At 43.8% G+C, this 26,734-nt stretch overlaps 1 protein-coding gene and 1 long non-coding RNA gene across 10 annotated transcripts in view; one reads left to right on the top strand and one right to left on the bottom strand.

Annotated features, from left to right (window-relative positions):
* The window catches only part of SYTL2 (synaptotagmin like 2), a 264,487-nt gene that overhangs the window by 134,949 nt on the left and 102,804 nt on the right, over positions 1 to 26,734 (top strand). For 8 of the 9 annotated variants that reach the window (XM_029602249.1, XM_029602250.1, XM_029602247.1 and 5 more), the window contains exons 4-5: positions 1,179 to 1,332; positions 24,171 to 24,215. In XM_029602249.1, coding sequence (XP_029458109.1) covers positions 1,179 to 1,332; positions 24,171 to 24,215 — 199 coding nt within the window. The remainder of the gene's footprint in view (positions 1 to 1,178; positions 1,333 to 24,170; positions 24,216 to 26,734) is intronic. The other variant, XM_029602243.1, reaches the window with a different exon arrangement.
* LOC115091916 overlaps positions 20,679 to 26,734 on the bottom strand; it is a 90,571-nt gene continuing 84,515 nt past the window's right edge. The window contains exon 3 of the long non-coding RNA XR_003856840.1: positions 20,679 to 20,750. This is a non-coding gene — a long non-coding RNA (uncharacterized LOC115091916). The remainder of the gene's footprint in view (positions 20,751 to 26,734) is intronic.

Here is a 26,734-nt window from a genome sequence, read left to right as displayed (position 1 = left end):
GGAGGGGGACTGGATGGTTGCCCTGATTTTTTTTTTTCCTGTGCTGCCCTGCCCCTTTGCCAGGATGGCTCTGCTTCCAAGCATGGCACCTTTCTTTCTAGAAAAAAAAAAAAAGCACTTCCTCCACCACAAAATAAAAATAAAAAAATACTTGCATTAAGAAAAATGTTTAATTCTTGCAACACCTCTGGTTGCATACTTAGATAGTCTTAGATGATTATTTGGGTGATCTTGTGCTCAGATTCTTCTTCTCCTAGTGATTTGACGGATCCTGCTGATAACGCTTAATTGTGCAAAACAGTAAAACCGTGCTTTGTGAGCGACTTTCTACTTCAGCCAAGCAAGAGAGAGGGAACAGAAATATACAGAAGGCAGATAAAAGATTGTACGGCTTGATTAGAGCTTGTTTTTCCTGTACGAGCAGCACAGTTTAGCCGACATCAGTGTCCTGCTGCTGAATGTTGCTTTATTCAAACTGTTTGACATTTTCTCTGACAGATTACGGTAGCATTGTAACAAATCTTGAGCTGCGTATGTGAAGTAATTTATCGTGTTCTCTCGTATGCTTCCAGGAGACATTAGGTATCTAGTTTTTCTTTCATATGAAATCTTAATATTTTTAAAAAAATGTATTTGTAGGTCTCAGTGCAGGAACAGATACTTTGATAACCGGCCATTTCACTGTGCAACTATATAAAGTAAATATATAAGAAGGTCATTTTCAAGGTCATTTCCAGGAGTAAGACAGTGCTTTACCCATGGAAATGGGCTTTCAGAAAACTGACCACCCGGTATTGCGGGTAAGGTTATGCATGTAGGACCTCTGGTAATGTAAGTTTACCTGCAATACGAAGAGGTGACCCTGTGGGCGAGGTTGGAGAGGGGTTTGTACCTACATGCATACTTTCTGAATTTTCCTAAAGTAAGCACCCAAGTTGTGTTTGTTTTGATTTTCTTTTTTTTGCAAAAGCTACCTGCAGAAGTCAGCAGCTGCAAAGGTGTGAAGTTTTGGGGTAGTTTTTGAAAGTCAAAGTATGGGCATACTTTCTCTTTGAAGACTGGTAAAACGTACCCACAGACTTTGCACTTAGGCGGTCGCTCTTAAAACTACCCTCATAAAGTATTACCTGAAGCAGAGATTATACGGATCTTGCACAGAATATGCTTCTATGTTCCAGCTGAACTGATTCAAAGCAATGCGGAGAAGAGCAAGAAGAGTTGGGTGAACAATGTCAACAAGGACATTTTTGTTCCTCCGGAGCTGTTTGGTGTCATGGAGGAGCCTGAAAAAGAGGAAGAGGAAGAGCAAAAACAGAATAAATCTTATCAAAGGTATCGGATGATTAGTGAAATGTGTATGAATGTGGCAGATATAGAGGTCACTTTTGTACTGCTTATTAGGGACTTAGCTACTAATCATTTTGCTATTTCAGATATCAGTTTCGGTGGGGCAGGAGGGAGAAACACCCCCTGGTCCCCTCATGCCCACCTTACCTTTCAAAGACATCTGAAGGGGTAGGTAAGAAGACCCGGGGCCCCTTGATCAGGATGACTGGGTAAGGGGGTTGAAAAATTGGGCCAACGGGACCCTTTATTGATGGGAGGATGAGGGGATAGGACTGGTGGGACCCTTCATTGAAATCCTGAAGAGTGGAGAGGAATCATAAGAACATGCCATACTGAGTCAGACTAAGGGTCCATCAAGCCTAGCATCCTATTTCCAACAGTGGCCAATCCAGGCCATAAGAACCTGGCAAGTACTCAAAAACTAAGTCTGTTCCATGTTACTTTTGCTAGTAATAACAGTGGCTATTTTCTAAGTTAACTTAATAGCAGGAAATGGACTTCTCCTCCAAGAACTTATCCAATCCTTTTTTAAACACAGCTACACTAACTGCACTAACCACATCCTCTGGCAACAAATTCCAGAGTTTAATTGTGCGTTGAGTGAAAAAGAACTTTCTCTGCTTAGTTTTAAATGTGCTACATGCTAACTTCATGGAGTGAACCCTAGTCTTTCTATTATCCAAAATGATTCACATTTACCCGTTCTAGACCTCTCATGATTTTAAACACCTCTCTTATATCCCCCCTCAGCCGCCTCTTCTCCAAGCTGAAAAGTCCTAACCTCTTTAGTCTTTCCTCATAGGGGAGCTGTTCCATCCCCTTTATCATTTTGGTCGCCCTTCTCTGTACCTTCGCCATCGGAACTATACTTTTTTGAGATGCGGTGACCAGAATTGTACACAGTATTCGGGCCAGCAGAATCTTTCATTGAAGTCTCAGGGCAGGGAAAAGGGGGGGATTGGGTTGGTGAGACCCCTCATTGAAGTCTTGGGTGGTGGCTAGTGAGGGATCAAGCTGGTGAGACATTCTCATTGAAATCTCAAGGCTTGAGAGGGGAGTTAAGTGACTTTGACCTGAAGGTCCTTGATCTTGACTTGGGATGGAGTGTGGGGAGTGGGAGATTGTGGCCCACATTGGGTCTCAGGTTATCTGCTTAAGGTTAACACTACAAGTTAACTACATCTCCCAAGGGATAGTTAAGTGCTACTATTAGCATTACGTCATGTGATTTGCCCTAACTTGTTTTCCTTTTCATCCTGCAGACCAATCTAAACTTCTGGGATTTCGCCTCTTCCCTCAGCAGGTGGAGACAGAGAACTTCTTTTTATCTTTAGGGCTATGTATTCTGGGATAGCCAGAAGTCCTTCCGTAGTCTTCTGCCTCCAGTGGATGAAGGCAAACTGGGATAGCAGGAATCGGGGGGGGGGGGATCAAAGAGCAACAGTCACATAAGCCCTTGGTAACATCCAGACCTTTTCAGGCTGTTGCAAGGTTCTCCTTTCCCCTGCAGAGCACAGAGGTTATACGAACCAGAAAAGTGAAAGCAAATGTAAAGGGGTTGTGAGGAGGGGCAGGACTGCAGCCCGAATTAGAACACATTGGGATGATGGCAGATAGAGGGAGGAAAAGTCTCCACTGTGGCCACTGCAAGCAGAAACCATAGCGGTCTTTTTCTGCCACAAATGTGAGACGTTGGACTCATCCAAGAAAGCCACCCAGGTAGGGAAAGGGAACCTGGAGGCAGGGGAGCAAGAAAATGCGGCAGGCGCAAGGGAAATAATGTAGAGTGAGCAGCAAATGCCCACAGAGAGAGACAGCCATGGAAAAGCTGAACGAGGCAAGGAAGCAGTGGAAGGCCCAAGAAGGAACCTAGGGAGGAAGCAGGCCTGAGTGGAAGAGGGCAGACATTTGACAAAATGGATGAGGGTGTGAGTGAGGGTGAATTCTTTCTAAATTTATATTAATGATGCACAAAGCTTATTGTGAAATGAAGGGGGATGAAGCAAAACGTAATCACCTCACAGATAAGGCTGGAGGAGGGGGAGGGGGAAAAAGGCCCATATAGAAGAAAAAGAGAATCCCATAGGAAGCCAAAGCCCCTAAGACCTCTCCCCAGCAGACAATATTGGCCCTCTGGAGTCAAGAGAGGAAGAAGAGGGGGAGGAAGAGGAGGTAGGGGAAGGATAGGATATGGCAGTGAGACTGTTTAGAAGAGAAGAACCAAGCCCCTTTATTCAATAAGTGGTCCAATCCCAGGATCTGGGGAAAGAGGAGAAACCCACAAAAACAAGAGGAGACCTCATTCTAAAAGGTATAAAGAGACCAGCCAAGGCATTTCTCTTACATCAGGATATCAAAAATATAAATTCTGGGCTGCATAGAAAGAGGAATATCGAGTAAGAAAAGGGAAGTGATTATCCCCTTGTACAGGTCCTTGGTGAGGCCTCACCTGGAGTACTCTGTTCAGTTCTGGAGACCATATCTCCAAAGAGACAGAGACAAGATGGAGGCGGTCCAGAGAAGGGTGACCAAAAAGGTGGAGGATCTTCATCGAATGACTTATGAGGAGAGATTGAAGAATCTAAATATGTATACCCTGGAGGAAAGGAGGAGCAGAGGTGATATGATACAGACTTTCAGATTCTTGAAAGGTTTTAATGATCCAAAGACAACGACAAACCTTTTCCATCGGAAAAAAATCAACAGAACCAGGGGTCACAATTTGAAGCTCCAGGGAGGAAGACTCAGAACCAATGTCAGGAAGTATTTCTTCATGGAGAGGGTGGTGGATGCCTGGAATGCCCTTCCGGAGGAAGTGGTGAAGGCCAGAACTGTGAAGGACTTCAAAGGGGCGTGGGATAAACACTGTGGATCCATAAAGTCTAGAGGACGTGAATGAAGAGTGGGTGGCTCGTGGGAATGATGGCTACTACCTGGAGATAATACCCTTATTCAATAAACATACACACGGTTAATGTGACTCCAACATTGCTCTAAGCTTCAACGGCAAGAGGAAATATGGAAAAAAGTATTTGCATTCACAAAAAAGCGGGGAGTAGCTTTCTTCTTACAGCAGTTACTACCCCAAACCAAATAAGCCTGATACTTCACTTTCAATGCATATCCAGCATAGCTCTCTGCTTCAACTGCAGGGGAGAGAGATTGATACTTCATGCATATCCAGTATAGCTCTCTGCTTCAACGGCAGGGGAGAAAGTCTGTTATCCCAGGACAAGCAGGATGCTAGTCCTCACATATGGGTGACGTCACCAAACGGAGCCCAGGCGGGAAAGTTTTCTGTCAAAGTTTCTAGAAACTTTTGACTGGCCCTGTGAGGCCACTGAGCATGCCCAGCATGCTATGATATTCTCTGCCACAGGTGTCTCTCTTCAGTCTTCACTTTTCCGCGCTGCCGTTCGCACCGCGGACCGATAGCCCTCAGTTGGGAATCTCTATTTGACTGAAAAGTCATTTTTTCAAAATATTCTCTGTCACGGGGAAGTCTCTGCCTCGCCGGCTGGTGAGTACTGTCTTGTAATAATTTTCGGCTGAAAATTTTTTACACACACACACATTCGTTTCATCGATCGAAAATGGCGACGGGTTCAAAAAATGTCCGATCTGTAACCGAAATATGTCCATCACCGATCCGCATTTGGAATGTGTACTGTGCCTCGGGGAACAACACGATGTCAGTACATGCACCAAATGCGCAGAAATGACAGTCAAGGGAAGAAAAGCCAGGCAAGAGAAGATGGAACACCTCTTTTCTCTTCAGCTAATTCCTTCTCCCTCAAAAGCACCGAGGTCATCTCCGGCTGGAGCATCAAGGAGAGTTTTACTGAAAAAACCCGCGTCCGGATGGATCCGGTGATCGTCCGTCCTCGCCATCGTCTGTAATCTCCACTAAGTCGACAGACCGTTCAAAAGCCAAACATCGCCATCGGCATCGATCATCGTCCGCATCGGTGTCCCAGGACGAGTCGATGCCAAAGCGGCCTAAACATCAAGATACGTCGGTGGTTGGGCCTTCGCAGTCACCGATACCTACGACGTCATTGATGGACATTGCGGCACCGCCACCACATACACCATCGGTGTCTTCACTCACACCACAGCCAGAATTGTCTACATTTATTAGACAAGCTGTTCTACAAGCTCTACAAGAGCAACAAATTCCGACAGGCCTGTCGATGCCGACCTCAGGGTCGATGCCGACCTCAGGGTCGATGCCGATACCCTCGATATCTATGCCGATGCCCCCAGCATCGATGCCGATGACTTTAACATCGATGCTGATGACTCTGTCATTGATGCCGATACCTCCATCATCAGTATCGATGCCGATGTTTTTTCCTACAACATCGATGCCGGTGATAACACCGATGACTACAATATCTTTCCTTTCAAGATCCTCGACTGGATTCATCACCACAATGCCGAGGCTCCAAACACAATCTACATCGATGTTATCTCAAATTCCATCGATGATTCCATCGACATCATCCCTGCCACCACAGGATCAACCTACAGAAATACAAGATGAGGCATTTTACCATCGCCTCCTACAAAGGTACCAGAATGTCATCGACAACTTACCACCTATCACCCCAAGAACATCATCTGCAAAAACTTTCATCGATGATCCTCAGCCTGGGCCTTCAGGACTTCATGTCCCACCAGCACCAACAACCCAGTCAACTTATAGGGAAGATTCAGAGGACTCCTGGGATGATGAACCCTCTCAATTTTCTTCAGAGGAGTTCATGTCTAACCCTTCTTCACCTGACCGAAGGAAGAAGTCACCCCCAGAAGATCTTTCCTTCTCATCATTCATACAAACTATGTCTGATTCCATTCCATTTAAGTTGACTGCTGAGGAGGACACAAGAGCACAAACGCTTGAAGTGTTACATTTTGTGGATCCACCCAAACAGGTATTAGCAGTACCTGTACATGAAGTCTTACTGGATCTGCAAAAGAGAAACTGGGAACACCCAGCTTCAATCCCTGCAGTGAACAAAAGAGTGGAAACCACCTACATTGTTCAACCAGCTCCAGGGTACCAAAAACAGCAATTGCCACACCAGTCTGTTGTTGTGGAATCAGCACAGAAAAAATCTAAGCGTGTTCGCCCACATTCCTCCATCCCACCAGGCAGGGAGCACAGGTTCCTGGACACAATGGGTAGGAAGATTTACCAGAGTTCCATGCTGAGCACAAAAATATCTGCATATCAGCTCTACATAACTCAACACCAGAGAAATCTCTGGAAAGAGATGGAACAATACATCACTTCCTTACCCACACAATTTCAAGAGCCTGCTCAAGCAATTATATCGAAAGGTCTTGAAGCAGAAAAACATGAAGTAAGAGCAGTGTATGATAACTTTGAAACTGCTTCAAGATCAGCAGCAGCAGGAATCACTGCTCACCGGTGGGCCTGGCTCAAAGCATCTGACCTCAGGCTTGAGGTCCAAGATAAGCTTGTTGACCTTCCCTGTCTTGGGGACAATCTCTTTGGAGATAAAATTCAAGAGGCGGTACAACAGCTAAAAGATAACACTGAGACCCTTAAACAACTGTCTCAAACCCCTCAAGAAACCTGCTAACCAAACTTCTCGTCGTCCTCCACGTAGAGATGTGAGGCGCTCGTATTACAGGCCACGCAGGTATTACCAACAAGCAAATAGGGGTAGATCTACCAGGCCAACACAACGATCCCAAGCCAGACAACCCAGATCGGCTCGCCACAACCTCCTCCGCAGACAGGACCTGCAACAGGCTTTTGAGGACTACACCAGAGGACAAATTCGGCCTTGCAATCCCAAGCCAAATCTTCCAGTGGGTGGAAGAATATCCCTTTTTCACAAAAATTGGCAAACCATAACCTCAGATCAATGGGTTCTTTCCATAGTCGCCCGAGGTTACAAACTAAATTTCACTTCCATTCCTCCAGAATGTCCACCAACTTACTGCCAACAACAAAACTCTCAACTTCATCAATTACAAACAGAATTATCCACCCTTCTGAGATCCAAGGCCATTCAACCAGTGCCCCGGACACAGAAGGGCAGAGGATTCTACTCCAGATATTTCCTCATTCCAAAGAAAACCGGAGGCCTACGTCCTATCCTAGACCTCAGAAATCTCAACAAATTTCTAAAGAGAGAAAAATTCAGAATGGTTTCTCTAGGCACCATGCTTCCACTTCTTCAAGCAAGGGACTGGCTTTGTTCTCTGGATCTTCAAGATGCTTATGCTCACATTCCAATATACCCTCCTCATCGCAAGTACCTGCGCTTCATGGTACTCCATCAACATTACCAATACAGAGTTCTACCATTTGGACTGGCGTCTGCTCCAAGAGTCTTCACCAAATGTCTAGCAGTAATAGCAGGACCCTTGCACAAGGAAGGTGTCCATGTTTTTCCATATCTAGACGACTCCTTTTTACTAGTTCTGTTAGACATCTCAGCGGCATTCGACACTGTCAACCATACCATCCTGCTGGATCACCTAGCAGATATCGGCATCTCCGGATCTGCCCACAACTGGTTCAAGTCCTTCCTCAGCAATAGGACTTTTAAAGTCAAAATTAACAATAAAGAGTCACCCCTAACAAAATCAACCTTTGGTGTACCACAAGGATCCTCCTTATCTCCAACCCTCTTTAACATATACCTCCTCCCCCTCTGCCAACTGTTAACAGACCTAAACCTAATTCATTATCTGTACGCAGATGACGTGCAGATTCTAATCCCCATAACTGAATCAATCTCAAAAGCGCTCACCCATTGGAATAACTGCCTTCTATCCATCACTAACCTACTCAACAGCTTAAACTTGGTACTCAACGCCTCAAAGACAGAACTTCTCCACATCTCCTCAAACAAAAACAATATCTCCCCTCCATCACCACTCAATTCTCTCATTGCCTGTAAGCAGGTTAGAGACCTTGGGGCAATTATAGACAATCGATTAAACCTAAAGAAAATGGTCAATACAACCTCCAAAGACTGCTTCTACAGACTTCAGGTTCTAAAACGACTGAAACCACTCTTATTCTTCCATGACTTCAGGACAGTTCTCCAAGCGCTGCTATTCGCCAAAATAGACTACTGTAGTGCCCTTTTCCTAGGCCTCCCCAAATCCACGACCAAACCACTGCAGATGATACAAAATGCGGCAGCGAGATTGCTGACCAGTACAAGCCGCGGCGAACACATCTCACCCATCCTCAAGAACTTACATTGGCTACCAGTGAATTTCAGGATTCTATACAAATCAATCACCTTAATCCACAAAACCATCCATCATCAACTTCAACTCGACCTGGAAATCCCATTCAAACTCCACTCCTCTAACAGTCCTACTAGAGATATTCACAAAGGCACTCTGAAATATCCCCCCACTAAAGCCTCACGCCTCTCTACGACCAAAGACAGAGCTTTTTCGATAGCAGGCCCATCTATCTGGAATAGCATCCCATCAAATCTCAGATTAGAGCCATGCCTTTTAACTTTCAGAAAAAGACTTAAAACCTGGCTCTTTCACCAAGCCTTCGCCGATCCACCAGTCTCTCACTAGTTGTCCTTCAATCTAACCCAGCCTGGCATTTATACTCATGAACAATGGACTCTGAAACTTCTAGGTTAAACTTCCAGGTTAAAGCACCTTTTAAGCTTTAACCCGTACGCTCTTTGGTAATACGTTGTAATACGCTATAATTTCTTCCTGCCTTATCTTCCTTCCAGCTTGTTGCAAGCTTCCAAGTTCTCCTCCCCTGTTGATTGTAACTTTGACTTATTCCTACCTACTGTTATCTTCGTTCACTTGAATTGTTACTCCAGTTATACCCCTTGTTAAATGTAAACCGATCCGATATGGTTATTTACTATGAAGGTCGGTATATAAAACTGTTAAATAAATAAATAAATAAAGAGTCCATCTCAAAAAGGAGCAATAACTTCTCTCAACCGGACAATTGCTCTACTTCACTCCATGGGGTTTCTCATCAATTATCAAAAATCCCATCTCATTCCAACTCATCTACTTCAATTCATAGGTGCAGAGTTAAACACAGATCTAGCAAAGGCCGTTCTACCTATAGAACGAGCAGAGGCCCTCATTCTGCTAGCAAAGTCCATTTCTTTAAGGACACAAACCACTGCTCATCAGTTTCTCATACTGCTGGGTCACATGGCCTCCACAGTTCATGTTACTCCTATGGCAAGGCTAGCCATGCGAGTTACCCAATGGACTTTAAGGTCACAATGGATTCAAGCCATTCAACCACTTCACTGTCCAATTCAAGTGACCCACCAACTAAGATCATCTCTACTTTGGTGGACCAACAAAGACAACCTGTGCAAAGGCCTACCTTTCCAACAACCAGTCCCAGAGATTACTTTAACTACAGACGCATCCACCAGTAGCCTTACTAGAGCCTGGTCGTCGACCTGAACAGAATACAAGGTAGCATCTCAGCTGGAAATCTACAGGACGGTGACTTGGGAATCATTACATTCTTTTGTAAAGCACTATAAACTGAATCTGCAGACAAGGGAGGGTACGAAGTTTGGCAGGAAAGTGGTGACAGTGACAGAAACAGTACCCCTCCCAATGTAGCACTGCTCTCTCACATCCCAGAAGTTTAGACTGGTCTGCAGGACAAAAAGGATGGTGAAATTTAGTCTAATCTGTTAATTTCATTTCCTTGAGTCCTAGCAGACCAACCTACTTACCCATCCAGGACAGAAAAGAAGAACAGGAGGAGAATCAGGAAGCAAATAGGGACTAATGGAAATGAGATCATAAGGGAGCAGTCAGGTTGTCTCCTCAGGTGTCTCAGAAAAAGAAGAGGGGACACAAGGAATCCATAAATTCAAAGCTTATTTCACTCACCTACTAATCTGCTCTATCTCCTAAAAAAAAATATGTATAAGTAAGTTGTTGAGTTATGGCAGTAATCTTCTGAAGGACTTCCGACTATCTCATAATATGTAGTATTGAAGAAAAAGGAAGTTCTCTGCCTCCACCTGATGGTAAAAGAGGGGAAATCCTAGACGTTTAGACTGGTATGCTAGGACTCAAGGAAAGGAAATTAACAGGTAAGACTACATTTCACCTTAATATTAATTATCTCTATTGTATATATTTGCATGTGATGCAGCTTATTAACATATTTCATGTTAATATATGTTGTATTCATGTTAACCTTAATGCAGACTAATGCTTTTAATGTGCATTAAATAACACAAGCGTTAATGCATGTTATAGCATGATAACATGCGTTGATGTGTATTTAATACATGCTAATGCTTGAGTCAAGTTACTGTACTTTAATGCACAGATCCCCTTTGTGTCTGGCAGAAAATCGCTTAGTATATTTGGCCCTTAGGTTGATTATTTGACTTGATAAAGGTTTAATAGCAAATAGTGAGTAAATCAAACCAGAGTTCGCATGTTTGTAGCTCTGAGATGTTATCAATGTAACACAGCAGCATGCTGTATCTAAACTGCAATAAAGTATAGTGTAATAAGCCTATTCTTGAGCCATAAATGAGTTATTCTTTTGAAAGAGATTAAAAATCGTTGTATTTATTTTGCCATGTGTCCCATGTTTCTTAGTGTGGGATAAACAGACAGTAAACTAAACCTTTTTTTTTTATAATAGGGATTGCAGTTTTAACATCCACTGAATATACTTTGATAACTTTAACTGGATAAATGTATCTGGCTATATTTAGCATAGCCTTTTCCCTTACCAGACTTATCTGGCTAAGTTTATCCAGTTAGTGCAGTTATAACTCCTGGTGGTAGTGCTGGCTGTCCACCGGATGTATAAAAGTTTGTGTCTGCCAGGAAAATCTGCCATGGCCTGTCACAAAGCAGGGGCTGTATGAGATTGTCAAGAATTAATTTGTCATCTCTGCAGCCAGAAGGACTGTGGAGACTTCCCTGCTACCAGGAGCGCGTTCTAGGTTATTTTACAGATACTTGAGGAATGAAGCTTTTCTGCATTTGTGACATACTAATGAAATCGAATATTTGCCTTGGGAGGTAGCCTGAATATTGTCACTAAGGTTGACAAACAGATTATAATGGAGTGAAAATAACCAGAAAGAACTTGTCAAAACCAACACCTAATAAAAAATAGTAGAAAATAAGGTATTACAGTCTATAAAAAGTTATACAAGGGTAAATGATTACATGGTTCTTTCCACTAGCTAAGTCCACTCTTACTTTTGCACCATTGCATCTATGAACTTATAGTTCCAATTTCTTTAAGAAATGCAGGACTACAAGTCCATAGTATCAAGACTGGATCAGCTTGTCCATGATAACTGGCGTCATTAGATGAACCAATGTCCCTTTTTGGTCTCCGTGCATGAGAATTTTTTTGCCATTTCCTAATAGAAATAGCCCATATTGAAATATGCATAAGGCTGACCCTTGTAAGAAAGGAGGGAAGCCAGGGGATTGTCATGAGCATGCTATGCAGGAACAGAATGATGTGGCATGAACAAAAGACAGGCCATTGCCACTGGCACAAGGTCAAATTGCAGGCCCCTGAGCAAAAATTGTGGACAGGTCTGTCTTCTAAACTGGAAGATCCGAGAGGGAAGGGTGTCCCCTCCCCTCTGAAGATCCAGGTATGGGTGAAGGGGGGGTTACCTTTCCAGGATTCTTCTCCCCCCTTCTACTCCCCTTCACCTGGTATCCCTTCCTGAGTTGTCCTCCTCTTCTTTCTCCTCCTACTACCCACCTCCAATGCCACTTCCTGAGTGCCCCTTTCGTCCCATCCCACTAGTTAAGATCTACATTTATTTATTTATTTATTTATTTATTTAACATTTTTTATATATCTTATGCTTTACTATCATCTTTTTAGTTGTGATAATGAAATTTCTTTTTAGTTTCTTAATCTTTTTATTATTATATATTGGATAATTTTATGGTATATTTTCATTCCTATTCAATGTTTTATTTTTTGAGGTTTTTTTTACCTTGTAAACCGTGGAGATAGAAACTTGCTTTCTGTGTAACGGTATAGAAAAACTGTAGAAAGAAAGAAATAAAATCCTTCTGTAGCCCAGCTCTCACCTGGCTGGTCCCGGTCCAAGCACACATGGGGCCCAATGGTCCTCCGCCTGGAGCTGCTGACCGGGGTGGCATCCCTATTTAACCCACTCGTCTCCGCAGGTCCACTTTCTGGGTTCTCCCCTCACCTCATCATGAAAGGCCCCAAGCCTGACTGTTGCCAACTTCTTTAGAGCAGTTCTAGCAAACTTAGACCAAATGAAAATTCAGCGCAGGGCCTCTGTGCAGTGACCTTACCCCTTGCACGGGTTTTCTAAGTAACAGGAAGCCTTGACAGGAGAAGGGGCAGGGCCCTGGCTCAGAGACCCTGTGCTAGATTTTCACATTCACTGTTTGTAAGCCTTATCTATTTGCTACCATTGCAGCTTACAAATCACTGCTACAGAGGCCTGTCCCAATCAATTGTCTAAGGTCCCTTCTTGATTGGGTCTCCCCCTCTGTGTTTCAGGCGCTGCTTGGCTGGTATTTATTTCTCATTTGATACTTTAAATCTTATGAGATCATAGAGGCTTTTCCAGGTAACTTTTACATTACCCAGACAAACCCTAAACATCAAATATCCCATCCTACCAAGAGGCAGATTTTTACCTGGCTAAATTTTTTTTTTACCTGGATGAATGTAACCAGGTGAAAAGAGAGAAGGCAGGGAGCACTCCCAGAGCTGGGTGGCACGGATATTACCTGGGTAACTGTCCTACAATTCCCCGATTTAACTTTAGGGGGAAAAACGTATTTTCAGCAACAGACTTACTTGGGCAAGTCCAGCTGGATTTCGCAGCTAAAGTTACCCCAGGAACTTCCCCCATCACAGCCCTGCTGAAATTTGACCCTCCAAGGTTGTATTCAGTGAAGCCGCTGAGCAGGAAAAGTACCTGGACAGATTTGCATGGGGAGCATAACTGGATATTTAGTCGGGTAGGTCTGCCGCCAAATACGCTCGGACAACTTTGCCTGGATAATGCTATCTGGCTGTATTTAGGGAGGTATTTTCCCTGACTAGACTTATCCCGCTGAATTTCTCCAGATGAACGATGACGATCTGCGCTAGCTTGATTACATTTTAGCCACATCTACGGAATGCTGTCCCCGCCCCCACCCCCACACACACTCATCCCTTTTAATTTTTTTTATTTTTTTTTTAATCCTGCTAAATTTTAGCCTGGTAACTTACTCGGGTAAACTTTCACCGGAGAGAGGGATGGGAATTTCATAATTTGGGATTTAAAGTTAGAAGGCAAACCCTATTGAATATCAGCCTCTGTATTTTCACCCGTTCTCTTTCTGACTACTTGGCTTTTGACAGTGCAGTTGGAATTTTAAACCACCTTTCCCATAAAATAGTAACAATGGTGTTTTTGTTTTTCCGTTTTCTGATTCTATATTTAGGTTATTTATAGATTGGCGCAGCAACAGTTCAGTGCAAACCGAAGCACATGAGCTGTGCTTAGCTGGCAGGTTGTTCTGTCAGAAATCGGACACACAGAACACAAGATCCTCAGCAAAAGGATTTGACAAAAGGCATAAAAAGCACTGCCTCTCCCCTCCTTCAATGCTTGTCTTAATGGATCTCTCATTGAATTCAAGTTACCTACCCCTCCCCCCCCCCAGGAATCTGGGAGAATCCCATTTCACAAATTCTCCAATTACATACAAAACATCAAAGCACAGAGTAAATCTGAGAGCAGCCTTGCAGCTCCAGTTTTCTCAGATCTGGCAATGGGCCTTTCCACACTGCCTTGGACTGAATGAATTGCAGGAAGGTAAACAGTCTCCATGAACAGTGTTGTATACTTATTGTTCTTTTTCAGTCAAAATGAGTGTCTTTTCTCCCTGGAACTTATTGTTCAACCATTTTTTTTTTATAAACCAGTCTCTAAAACCTACTACACATCTCGCTGCCAGCAGTTAGTAAAGCTCCAACCTGTTGTCCTTCTCATAGGCACCATGAACGGACAATCCCAAAAGGTAGCAAATCCAAAGGGATAGATTTTTGACTGGAAATTCATTTAATTTAAGATACCATTGAGAAGATATTTTGTGAAAGTTCTTTGTGCTGCATGCCTAATAAGGACTTGGAAACCCTTTCTAAGTTAAGCTGCATTGATCGATTCTTAGAAACCTACTAATTTCCCCCTTGCAATGCCTTTTAGTAGTGTTCACAAGTGATAGATACCGCTGAGGTTCAAAGAATTACAAGTCACTTAGTGATCAGCAGGCCAGATCTTTACATTTTTCTCAGGAAAAGAAGTTTTAAGCTAAAGGTACTGATGAAGTCTCAAAGCTTATAATTCTTTTTATGTTATCCCTATCTTTAAAAGCATAGGTGCCGATGCAATAAATGAGTGTGAAAAACAGACGCTCAGAGTTGACACCTGTGCAATACAATATTCAAATGAGGGGTCGCACTGCCAAGGAGGCGCTAGGGACAATCTCGCACCCCTAGTGCCTCCTCGGCAGCGAGCGCCCGGGAGAGGTTGGTTATCAGCGGGTTAGGAAAACAAACACTCAGTTTTACGAGCGTCTGTTTTCCTAACCCGTGCACAACCACTGGTTAGGAGAATGGATGCTGGTTAATTGAGCGTCCGTTTTCCTAACTTGACCGCCGGCACTTTAAAAAAAATAAAATAAAATTTTAACTTTTGAAATTTTTGGTTTATATCACCACAATATTAAGTCAGAGGATGTACAGAAAAGCAGTGTTTTCTGCTTTTCTGTACAACTGTTTGGGCTGCTCAGAAATTACCGCCTGCTCTGAGCGTAAAAAGGTGCAGGTCGGGCGCACATTTTGTTTTAGATCAGGGATGAATAACTAATAGCCTCATCAACATGCATTTGCAAGTGATGAGCGCAATTAGTTTTCCCGCGGATTGGACACGTGTCCTGGATGCGCTAATCCCCTGATAGTATCCTTCCTGTCCCAAGTCTCCTCCTTCGAGTCCTTCCAGCCCCTAGCCTATCCCCAGCCTGTGAGTGTGTGCGCCGAGCAGCGGATGTGACTCTCCAGGAGTGTTAGGAGCAGCGGCAGTGAAGGAGCTCTGGCAGCCACATGCAGTAGCCAAGGTAACTAACAGAGCCAGCTGCCTGCACCACTCCGACATCTCCCTTATCCTGCACATGTATAAAGAGTGAGCCTGTCCACTGTAACAGGTTCATAGGTGTCTCCGTCCCCCCCCCCCCCCCCTCCCCAGTGCTGGATTTAGGATCGGGGGCGGCTCAAGGCACTCTGCTGCCTGAGGTGAGGGATGAGATGGCACCCCCCCCCTGCCTGCCCCGCCCCCTTTCCCTCTTCCATACACCTTGCACTCTCATTGGCTCTTCTCACCTCGATTCGCATTAGCCACAGGAGCCTCCTCTTACCCCAGGCCCGCGGGACGGGCGCTCCACTTCCTCCTCCCCCCTCCTCCTCCAGTAGCATCGGCCCCCTCTGCCCTGGTTTTATTTTCGGCGCGTGGCCCGACACTGTTGCTGCCCCTCCTGCGTCTTCAGGTTCTTGTTTCCCGCGGAAGAGGGCGACGCTCCTTCGCATCTTTCTTGCCGCGCAGCGCCCGGGCTTCACGGTTTTTTCCCAGGGACACGGGGCGCTGATGCTCCTCCTCCTTTGAGCCTGCGCTGCTCCAGGCCCTTTCTCTTCTGGCCTTCTGCAGCAGGGCACCCGGAGTTTTCGGGTGTTGGCCCGGAGTCCCGGCAATTAGTTCGGAATTCCGGAGTCTCGGGGCCAAATCCGGAGCGTTCCTAGATACGAGTGTGAGGCAGCCGCGGCAGGGGGCAGGCAGTGTGAGGCAGACACCACAGTGGCATTCTGAGAGGGGCATTTTTTTTGCCAGCTCAAAATTCTGCCGCCCGAAGCGACCGCCTCACCCTGCCTCATTATAGAACCGCCCCTGTTTTAGGATTTTGCCATTTCTAGGCACTTTCTGTGTTTTCACTCCTCCATCTTCTGTAAGGATCTGTTACAGGGTAGCAGAGGGCATTTCTCTGCTGAATGAGCTTCAGAAGAGCTGGAAGGTGGCAAATCTTAGCCAGCTTGCTCCCCCTAGATCTTCCCAAACCTGTCCCGGAGGACCCCCAGCTAGTCAGGTTTTCCACAGTGAATATGCATAAGATAAAATTTGCATACACTGCCTCTTTAGCATGCAAATTATATCTCATGCATATTCATTGCTGATATCCTGAAAACCTGACTGGTTGAGGGTCCCCTAGGACAGGTTTGGGAATATCTGCCCTAGATGTTTGCCGCCCTAGGCACAAACATAATGGGTGCCTATTGACAAATCCAGGGCTGTCTGCCTCTTCTCTCTTTTGTTTTAAAATTTGGAATTGAGACTGGTGTTGCTTTCAATGCTTCCTTAGCTCTTCTTTTGGCCATATGAGTCCTCTCCATATCCACACTGCCTGCTCCGTGAAAGCTGGTGTGCCACACAACAATTTTGTTAATGTAGGTGTGCCTTGGGCTTGAATAGGCTGGGAAACACTGCCAAAACTTAGCTTCCTAATGGTGTGAACAGCTAAGTAGGACGAGCTTTCATACTAATAGCCAGGGCCGGCATGAGCTATTAGGTGAACTAGGCAGTCACCTATGGTGTTGACCATTAGGGGGCGCTGAAGAGCAGAGCCTGTCCCACTCGCAGCAAAGAGGTGTAGAGATTCAGCGGCGGGCTGAGAATGAGGTAGGACCGGGAGTCGAGGCCAAGACTGGGATGCGGCATGACTGGGGGGGGGGGGGGGCAGTGTGACCAGGGGTGGGCACAAGGCATAATGCACTTAGGGCACCTAATACCCTTGCACAGGCCCTGATAATAGCTCCTCTGGATTAGCACAATAATTAGAAAAAGAAACACCCTAATGATGATATAGTATTTACTGTTTTAACCAACTAAACTATGTGAAATTTTTTGTTAGTACTTCTGCTTTGCCATGGGAATTGATGTGTATGGGACTGTAGAGTTTCATGTATGGCAGAGCTATCTGAGCATAATTACTTCTTTTCCAGTACTGTAGCGCCACCTATAGGGGAGAACGCGCTTATCGGTTGCAGACCTTAAATAGCCTTCCACAAGCAAATAGTGAGAGAAATCCGAAAACCAAGTGAAACTGAATTGAATGAACATAAAACATCCTAAATAAAAACACAAACAAATGTGCTCAGCTAGTTGTATTGTAGCTGAGCTTGAGGAAGGAAACCCAGTTGTATAAGCAAAGTCTGAATTGTTTTGTTACAAAGCAATTTTGCTTTGTTGTTCAGGTTGCATATCAGCAATTATATTCATCAGGAAGAAGCTTGTAGTAAGTAATTGATGAAGAGAAGATGAAGGACAGAGTTTCTGAATAACTTCAAACAAAGGAAGGAAAAGATCTTGTAAAGGTTTGCTTTCAGGGCAGCAACTAAAAGGAATTATGATTAGAACTAGGGCCTCTTGCAAAACCTCGTCTTCTGTTCCAGAGCTTGGTATCTTAGGCATGTGATTATTTCTCCTCTTTTTCTCTGTGATATGCTTAGACCAATAATCTACAGCCCTCCAAGAAATTCCCAGCATTACATCCCCCCCTCCCTCCCCATCCCCCCCCCCCCATTAAAAATAGTTTGGGATAGGGAGTGTTAAAGACATTGAAGAGGACAATGAGCATATGGTGAAAGAAAGCATAAAATATATAAATTGTAGATGGCCATCCAAAAAAAAAAAAGATTGGGTCACTGATTCAATTGTGGATTGGATTTGTGGCCTGTGAAACATCTATGAGCAGTGAAGGAAATCTAAAAATGTATGACTTTGAACCTGAGCAGAAAATTGTAGCCTTAAACTTACTTAAGGCAGTGGTTTTCACGATGCTGCTTGGGGTCCACCCAGTACTTCTGGTTGTCAGGATATCCACAATGAATATGCATGAGAAAAATGTTGCCTGCACTACCTCCACTGTATGAAAATGTACGTCATGCATATACTCATTGTGGATATCCTGGGGGAATAAAAAGACTATCTGGGTAGTCCCCAAGATCTGGGTTGTGAGTCACTGCCTTAAGGTTTCTTGTCTTTCAAATACAATTATTTGTCTCACCAGAACACTTTTCCAATAAGATAATACAAAAATACACCCATAAAGCAACACAGAAATGTTTATCAATGTGTGTTCCTTGCAAAGCCTTTCCCAACTGGTTTGTCGTGCTGAGATAATAGTGTTCAGGTCCAAGCTCTGGAACAGAATGGTTTTGAAGATACAATTGCAGAGTTACAGGATGACTGTGAGATAAGAAGCAAAAGAGAAAATTTGTGAATTTTGTTGCTGGAACATGTAGTCAAGGATAGTTGTGAGCTGTCCAAACATTTCTGAAATCCAAGTTTCTGGAGGAAAAGTCTATTAATAGATCTTAGCCAGGTAGAGTTGGGGATTGCAACTTCTTATCTCAGGGAGTGAGGAACAGGAAATGGATCCTCCATTAGCATCCGCTGGGTACTTCCAAGTGACTCGGACTGGCCACTCAGAGACAGGATACTGGGCTCGGACCATCATTCTGATCCAGCATGACATGTTACCATATCTTGTGTTTTTATGGATGTGAATCACCAGAATATAACAACTAGGGGAGCTACTGTACTACTTGGGTCAGTGTGAGGAGTCCTAGGTTTTGGAGTCGGCCCAGTAGGATGCAAAATGAATTTCTGAGATCCCTAATTGTATAACTAGAATTAAGAGTCAACAAACACATAGTAGGTGATTTTTATTGGATTAACTTCATACATCTGTGCCTAGCCTTGTAGAATTATTCTCTCCTTGTCAGGTCAGGCTTCACTGTCATGATGAAGAGAGGGTAACTGGAAAGCTAGTCACAGATATATGAAGTTTGTCCAATGAAAAGGTATCATCTACAGTGTGTTTATTGACCCTTAATTCTATGTATCCCAGTGGACTAATCCTGCAACCACAACCATTTTCTCAAGTTGGTGAAGAGACTGGATTGCTACAATAAATGTGGAACCCCCTCACCCTAGTATTCCGTCCTTTTCCATTCCACTCTAACAATAGCGACTGGACTTTATCTGATAGAAAATTCCTGTAATGTTTTCTCACACATGCCAGATCTTTTGTTAGCTAGGTGTGACATTTATTTGTGGGAGTGTAAATCTGAACAAAATTAACTTCAACGTGGTGACTCAGAATCTGTCAATATTACCTCAGTAAAGATAATACATGTAAAATGTAGTGCAGGAAAAAGCAAGGCTTTTTATATGGTTCTAGATTTGATTGCTTACTATTAAAATAATTTAGTCCAAAATCTGGCTGTGTAGTTTTCCACTTATATTTTAAGAGCACCTGGATTTTCAGGAAGCAGAAAATGTGCCACTTGCAATAAGACTTGGATTCAAAGTGATAGATGATAAAACCAGGTATCCCATGTTTGTACATCCAGCTTCAGGGAGATAAGAAGAGAGGGAGAAGGCAGTGGGTAACTTAGGGGGTGCCAGCTTGCAGGGGAAGGGCAGAAAGCATGAGATTGGAGAGGTAGGGAGACACAAGAATGGCAGGAAAAGAGGGCAGTTAATGAGGGTGATCTGTGTGGGGGCAGGAGCGAGGAGGAAGAGGGTGCACGCAAGAGAGTATAGGAAAGGAGCGTTGAGCATGTAAGGAGGAGGAGTGCATGACCAGACTAGTGGAAGGCAGGTGGCTGACAAATCATATAACTGAGCAAGGAACACTACGGTGCAGGGAGGTTTAATATTCTCATCCTGTTTGGCCCTTTTACCCTTCTCCCCATCCTTCCATGCCTTGCTACCCTATCTTCTCTCCTTGTCTTTCCTCTTTTCATGTCCCTCTATTCTCCACTCTACTCTTCCATCACTTCCTTGTTTCTCTTTTCCCTTTCTTCCATGCCCTTCTCTCCTCCCCTACAATATCTTTCTATCCTTTCCTGATTCAAGTTTCTTTGCCTCTATATATATATCCCCCTCTCATCTCCCCTTCCCTTTCCATGCTCATCACTCTCTCCTTCAGGGCTCCTCTACCTTGCTTGATATTGCTACACCAGTAGGATTTCTTTTTGTGCAAAGAATCCAGCAGCACAATTGCGCTGTTTCTGTTGAAGCCAATCACTCATGTGCTTTACTCTGGTGCTGTTGATACCAGCGGAATACTTCCCCCGGCCATCCCCTCCTCCCACCCACACCCACCCCCACCTCCCCAAGGTATAGCATGCTGAGATGTACATGTGCCTGTGTCCAGTTATAGTCATACCTGCCACCTCCATGGACTCTTAGCTGGTATTTTACAGGAGTTTCTTGTTCCCGCGTGGGAGATTTGGTTGTCTGCAAAATATTTAAAATACAGAACAGTCAAATCAAAAAAATCTGTAGGTGAGTTTTCACAAAAAGAAGTCACTTTTTCATTTGCAAAAGTAAAATTATCAAAGTATATCGACTATAATAAGTACCTTCCATCATTTCAAAGATACATGAAGTAGAAAGAGCAGGATATAGTCACAGACAGATTAGCCTCTTTCCTAGAGGCATTGAAAAAAGTTGCATGGGTTTTGGCTCGATGCTCATGTAGTTTCTAGAGAATACAGTGTGAATCATTATTCCAAGAGCTCGACAGAAGTGAGAGTTGACAGATGAGTAGTAAGGGGCCGTCTTCTGCACTGCCTGCTGAGGGCGAGGCAGTATAGGGTCTGTAGCACCTGGCTGTACAGAAAATAGGAAGGATCAGAGGAGACTTTGACCAGAAACCTGCCAGCTGCAATTAAAAAAAATAAAATAAATAAAAGTTGAATTTGTAATCAGCGCCGAGATGCCAAAGATTAAAGATGAGAAGAAGCCAGAATTCCCCCCCAAATACAACAGAAATTCAAGGACAGGGAAGGAAGACTCATTACTTAAAGGTGGGATAAAAGGAAAGCCAGAAGAGAGTTTTAAAGGAATGAATGAAGAAATGAGAAGAGATACAGACCAGGATGGAGGCTGAAAAAGGTCTGTGAACAACCATGAAACTAAGGATGCATTCCAAGTACAAATTGAATTTCTCAGTTTCATGAAGTTTTCCTATTAAATTCTATAGCATAAAAAAATGTCCAGAAATGAAAAGTCCAGTTTTTACTTTTGCCCATCTCCACATAAAACGAAAATGGGGAGATTTGGACAGGGGCAGTGTTACTTTTAATGAATGCGCTGCCAAGCACTTTAGACATATTTATTTTTGCACCATTATCATCCACTTTCAGATGTTCATTTGCTTCCCTGTTCTCTTCCTCAACAGCAATCTGGGGACGTCCACTTATTGTCTGACTTATCTCATACGTACGTTAGTTACCATGTATACATATGACACACACACACTCTGTAACTGGGAGGCTCTGCCATTCTTTCTGTAGACCTAATTTTAGAGTATTAAACTTCCTTCAAAACCACATAGCAAGCTTCTATGTAGCCTCAGTTTTTTGAAGCATATTGGTTCGGTAGTTCATTGCTTCTTCAGCCCCTTAGTTCACTCTCAGTTTAAACTGCAAGTCACTGAAGGAGAAATGCCATCTCTATGGAAGTAGCCATGACCTGAATTTCCAGGCTTGCTTTCTCGTAGAACATCAGAAAAGGATCTTAGACTGCAAGTTGAAAATACAATATCGGAGGTGGTTATCACGCCCTGGGCGTTAGCTAAATTTAATGTGTTAGCCTGGGTTCTTTTGTTCAAAGGGTGTTAGCTGTTAGAAATTCAAAGAAATCTATACAGTTGTTTGCTACCATGGTGGGAAACAAACATTGCAATATGTTAAAGGGAGAACACAGAAAGTCAAGATTATTGGCCAACCTGTTGTGACAGCATGCCAAACTGCAAGTCACCAAGAGTAGCCTGTCTCAAAGGGTGAGATTTTCTGCTGGTGTGTCTTAGGTATAAACTTGGGAATATCTGAGTATTGAATGGTTTTGCAAAGGAAAGGAGCAACGCAAAATTATTTTTAGCTTTCTTTGGTGGTTATCTAAATTGCAATTTTTTAATCCCATATGACAAGGGTGGCCAACTCTGGTCCTTGAGAACCATTAATAGGCCAGGTATATTTATTTATTTGTTGGGTCTTATATACCATCACTCGGGTTCCATCGCAACGGTTCACAACAATAAATACATTATATGACAAGGGTGGCCAACTCTGGTCCTTGAGAGCCATTAATAGGCCAGGTTTTCAGGTTATCCACAATTAATATACATGAGATAGATTTGCATACAAAGGAGGCATTCCTTACAAATCTAACTCATGTATACTCATTGTGGATATCTTGAAAATCAGGCCTATGTGTGGCTTTTGAGGACCGCAGTTGGCCATCCCTACCATATGAAGACAAGACTGGAAAGGTTTACTTCAAGGGTTCCCAACCTTTTAGGGAGTTCTCCAAAAGTTTAGAAGACTCCAGCTTGACCTCACTATTCCCACTCCAGCCCATTCCCACCAATCTTTCTCTTTCTCTCCTTTCCCCCAAGCCTAACTTCCTCAGTTTCTCCCTCTGTCTTCCCACAGTCCAGTCCCATCAGTGTCTCCCTAAAAAGAAGGTAAGGAGGTAATCCATATAAAGCGGCAGTTACAGCCCTAAACACCTATCAGAGCAGAGTAGATGGGCCATTTTTTGACTATACCTGCCATCAGACATTTACTATGTTACCAGTCTCTCTCTCTCCCCCCTCCTCACCACCCTAGCCCAATCCTACCAGTATCTCTCTTTCTCTTCTCCTTGCCTCAGTGCTAGTACTTAGCTTCTCTTACACCCCCTCTCTCCTTGCAGAGATGAGGCCTTGCTTTTCCCCTTTCACCACTCACATCAGGACCTCCTGCTGCAGACTGACACTGTGCCAATATTTAACACTCTCAGCATAATCACTTTCTCTTCCCTCTCCTTCTCTTCCCTTTCCTTCCAACCCCTGCCATCACATGTCCTCTTCACTTTCTGGCATTATCATTATCATCTTCCCTCTTTCATTCGACACCTCCTCCCCACTGGGCATCATCATCATCATAACCTTCCATTTTCCCTACCCCCTGTCCTCACCTTCTCTTCCCTTTCTTTCCATCCCCTGTCATCACCTTCCCTTAACCTCACTTACTGGCATCATCGTCTTCCCTCTCCCTCCCCACCCCCTTGAAGCATTATCATCTTCCCTCTTCCCCAACCCCTGGCATTATCACATTCCCTTCTCCTCCACATCCACTTGCACATTCAGCTGTCCCTTTCCCCAGTCCACCCACAATCTTTGAACAGCAGGAGTCTGGGAGCAGGCTTTCCAAGTGCTGCTTCTTCCATCTTTACCAGCTTCCCCCTGCAATCTGAACTGCACGGGGGCCTGCAAGTATCACAAGACTACTGGACCCCGTGCAGTTTCTGCTGCAGAGGAGAGCCAGCAGAGGGGGAAAGCAGGAGCACTTCCCAATAAGCGCTGCCCTCCGTTACCCCCTGCTGGCAGGAGGACATCCTGCAGGCCAGGAGGGAAATCGAAAATGAGACTGCAGCCGAGGCACACCTGCACGTCAGACACGACACACTGGTTGGAAAAGGCTGCTCTAAGCCAATTATAGCAGGTCTCTCTAGGGCAGATTTCTGTGGAACATCAGCAGACTGACTCCGGATCCCAGGGCTTACAGCGTTTGCCCTCTCTGCTTCCCTCAGAGGACTCAACTGTCCCCCTACCTCCAAGTCAGGCATAGTTACCACAGGCTGATTTCCTCACCTCTTCTCTGCCCGCAGCTTCGATGAAAACAGCACCCCCTCTGAAGTCTGGCACCTCCAGAGGTAAGCAGCTTTCAGGGCATAACATTGTATCGGCCTCTGGCAGGCCTGTCGCCATCTCACTGACGTTGCCTGCAACGAGGAACTCTCCCGAGTTACAGAGGTGGGCGACAAAAATGATGAAGGAACTGGAACAGTTCCCCTGTAAGGAAAGGTTAAAGAAGTTAGGGCTGTTCAGCTTAGAGAAGAGATGGCTAAGAAGGGGAGATATGATAGAGGTCTATAAAGTCATGCCTGGAGTGAAATGGGTGAAGGCAAATCAGTTATTTATTCTTGTAAAAAAATAAAAAAAAAAAATACAAAAACTAGGGGACACTGCATGAAGTTACTAAGTAGTGCATTTAAAACAAATTGGTGAACATATTTTTAAACTCAACACACATTTAAGCTGTGCAATTTATTGCAGGAGGATGTAACGTAAGATAGTAACAATTTGTTGTGAACTGCCACGATTGTATACAGAGTGACAGTATAGAAATAAATAAATAAATATATAAATAGCAGTGGTGGCAGATAAAGACCAAATAGTTTATCCAATCAGCCCAGCAAGTGGGCATATGGCTGTAATTACCACCTCATACAGGTAACCCCTTGTTAAAGGTAGTAACGGTCATGGTACAGGCAGTTAGTGTAGTTGGTCTTAAAAAATGTGTGGACAAGTACCTGGAGGAAAAGTCCATACACCATTATTAACTAGGTAGACCTGGGAAAGTCACTGCTTATCCCTGGGCATAACAGCATGGCATCTACCTACTATTTGGGATCCTGCCAGGTGATCAGGACTGGCCACTGTTGGAAACGGGATACTGGGCTTGATGGATCTTTGGTCTGACCCAGTATGGCAGTTCTGATATGTCAGCTTTGAGGTGATTAGTGGGTACAGAGATGTAGGTAAGCTGTAGGAAAAAATGCTGTCACATGGATTTAAGATGCTAGCATGTATTTATGGCAAGGATGGAATATTTTAACTGTAAGGCAAAACTGGCTACAGAGGCACTGTTTTTGCCTTCCCTGGATTGCCCAGACATGACTATTAGGTGATTGGACGATGGTTAGACTTGATGGATTACTTATCTTCTCTCAACCTAATTATGTAAATATGACATTTTTGTAATCTATAAAACAGGAAGAGATTATAGGTTGGGACCAGTGTTCTTGCTAACGTGCATGTGGCAGCTCTGACTCCCTTCCACCCACTTGGGGCCACTCTAGCTGTCCCATGGTTTGAGTTGCATGGGGCTAGCAGGTCCCATGAGCCAGCAGATTAGCAGGAGTATGGGCAGGGGTAGTGATCACAGAATATGCATGAGCTCTGTAGCCCAATGTTCACATGTCAGTATCACATTTGCTTAAAATAATGGAATCATGGGATTGGAGTAATTTTCATCCCAGTAGCCCCTGCAGTGTAGATGGGGGGTGGGGGAGGGCATTGGAAGAAGGGGGCACACTTGCAGCTGTTCCTGGATCTTTTGAGATGGCCCTCTCATTCTGGGGGCCCTTTCTGAAACTGTCGCTTGGGGGTCCTTAATTTGAACTTATGCCATTGAAAGGCAATGCTATTTATGATATGTGCCAGCAGAATGCTGTGTAATAAATAAAACTTGTGGAGTGTCAAATACAAGCAGACACACTGCTGGACAGATCTGTAGGAAGGATTGTGTAAGAATAAGTATGGCTTTGCATGTAGCAAAGCACAAGAAAAATAGCAGCATGCAGAAACACTATTGACAAGAACCCCAAATGTCTGAAGCTTGCATCAAATAGATAAAGCTCTTTAATAACTGTAGCCTACAGAGAAATATCTCTTGTCAAGCTGACCATGATAATTTCTGAGTGTTTTCTTTCCTGGCATTCCATCTCTGGACTCATCATCCCTCTGACATCCACAATTCTTCTTCTCTGTCCTTCCAAGTGAAAATTAAAAATTAATTTCCATATCCTCACCATTAATCTTTATTTCATGTACTCTGAACCAATATCTATCATACAGACTTAATTCCTTGTACAAATGCAGCGGATAAAGGGCATAAGTTAAATGCCATATTAAGAAACCATCTCTTGGACTAAATCAGTACATTAAAGGTTTTCATACTGTATACAAAGTAGTTTATTCTTGTTTTGAGTACACTGGGGTATATGAGAATTCTTTTTGCATTCTGTACATCATACTATGCGGGAATATCCCCCTTTAATCAGTTGCAATAGAAATAAATTGCTTAAAGTATTAAGCCCAATTTGAATTGCAAGGGGTCCTTGAGTGCTTAGGCCAGTTGGATTTTCAAGATATCCCCTCTGAATATTCAGGAGATGCATTTCCATGCACTACCTTCATTGCATATAAATACATAGTCATTGTAGATATCCTGAAAACCTGACTGCTTGTGGCTCTCCAGGACCAGAGTTACCTTCCCCTGCAATAGTATTTTATATATTGAAAATATGTATTACCCACCTATTGACCATAATTGGATAGGAGCTAGCTATATAATCAAACAGTTACTGTTGCATTTAATTTGGGTATT

The sequence above is a fragment of the Rhinatrema bivittatum genome, chromosome 5 (assembly GCF_901001135.1).
Source record: "Rhinatrema bivittatum chromosome 5, aRhiBiv1.1, whole genome shotgun sequence".
Lineage (NCBI taxonomy): Eukaryota > Metazoa > Chordata > Amphibia > Gymnophiona > Rhinatrematidae > Rhinatrema > Rhinatrema bivittatum.
This window is presented reverse-complemented; position numbering and strand designations above follow the sequence as displayed.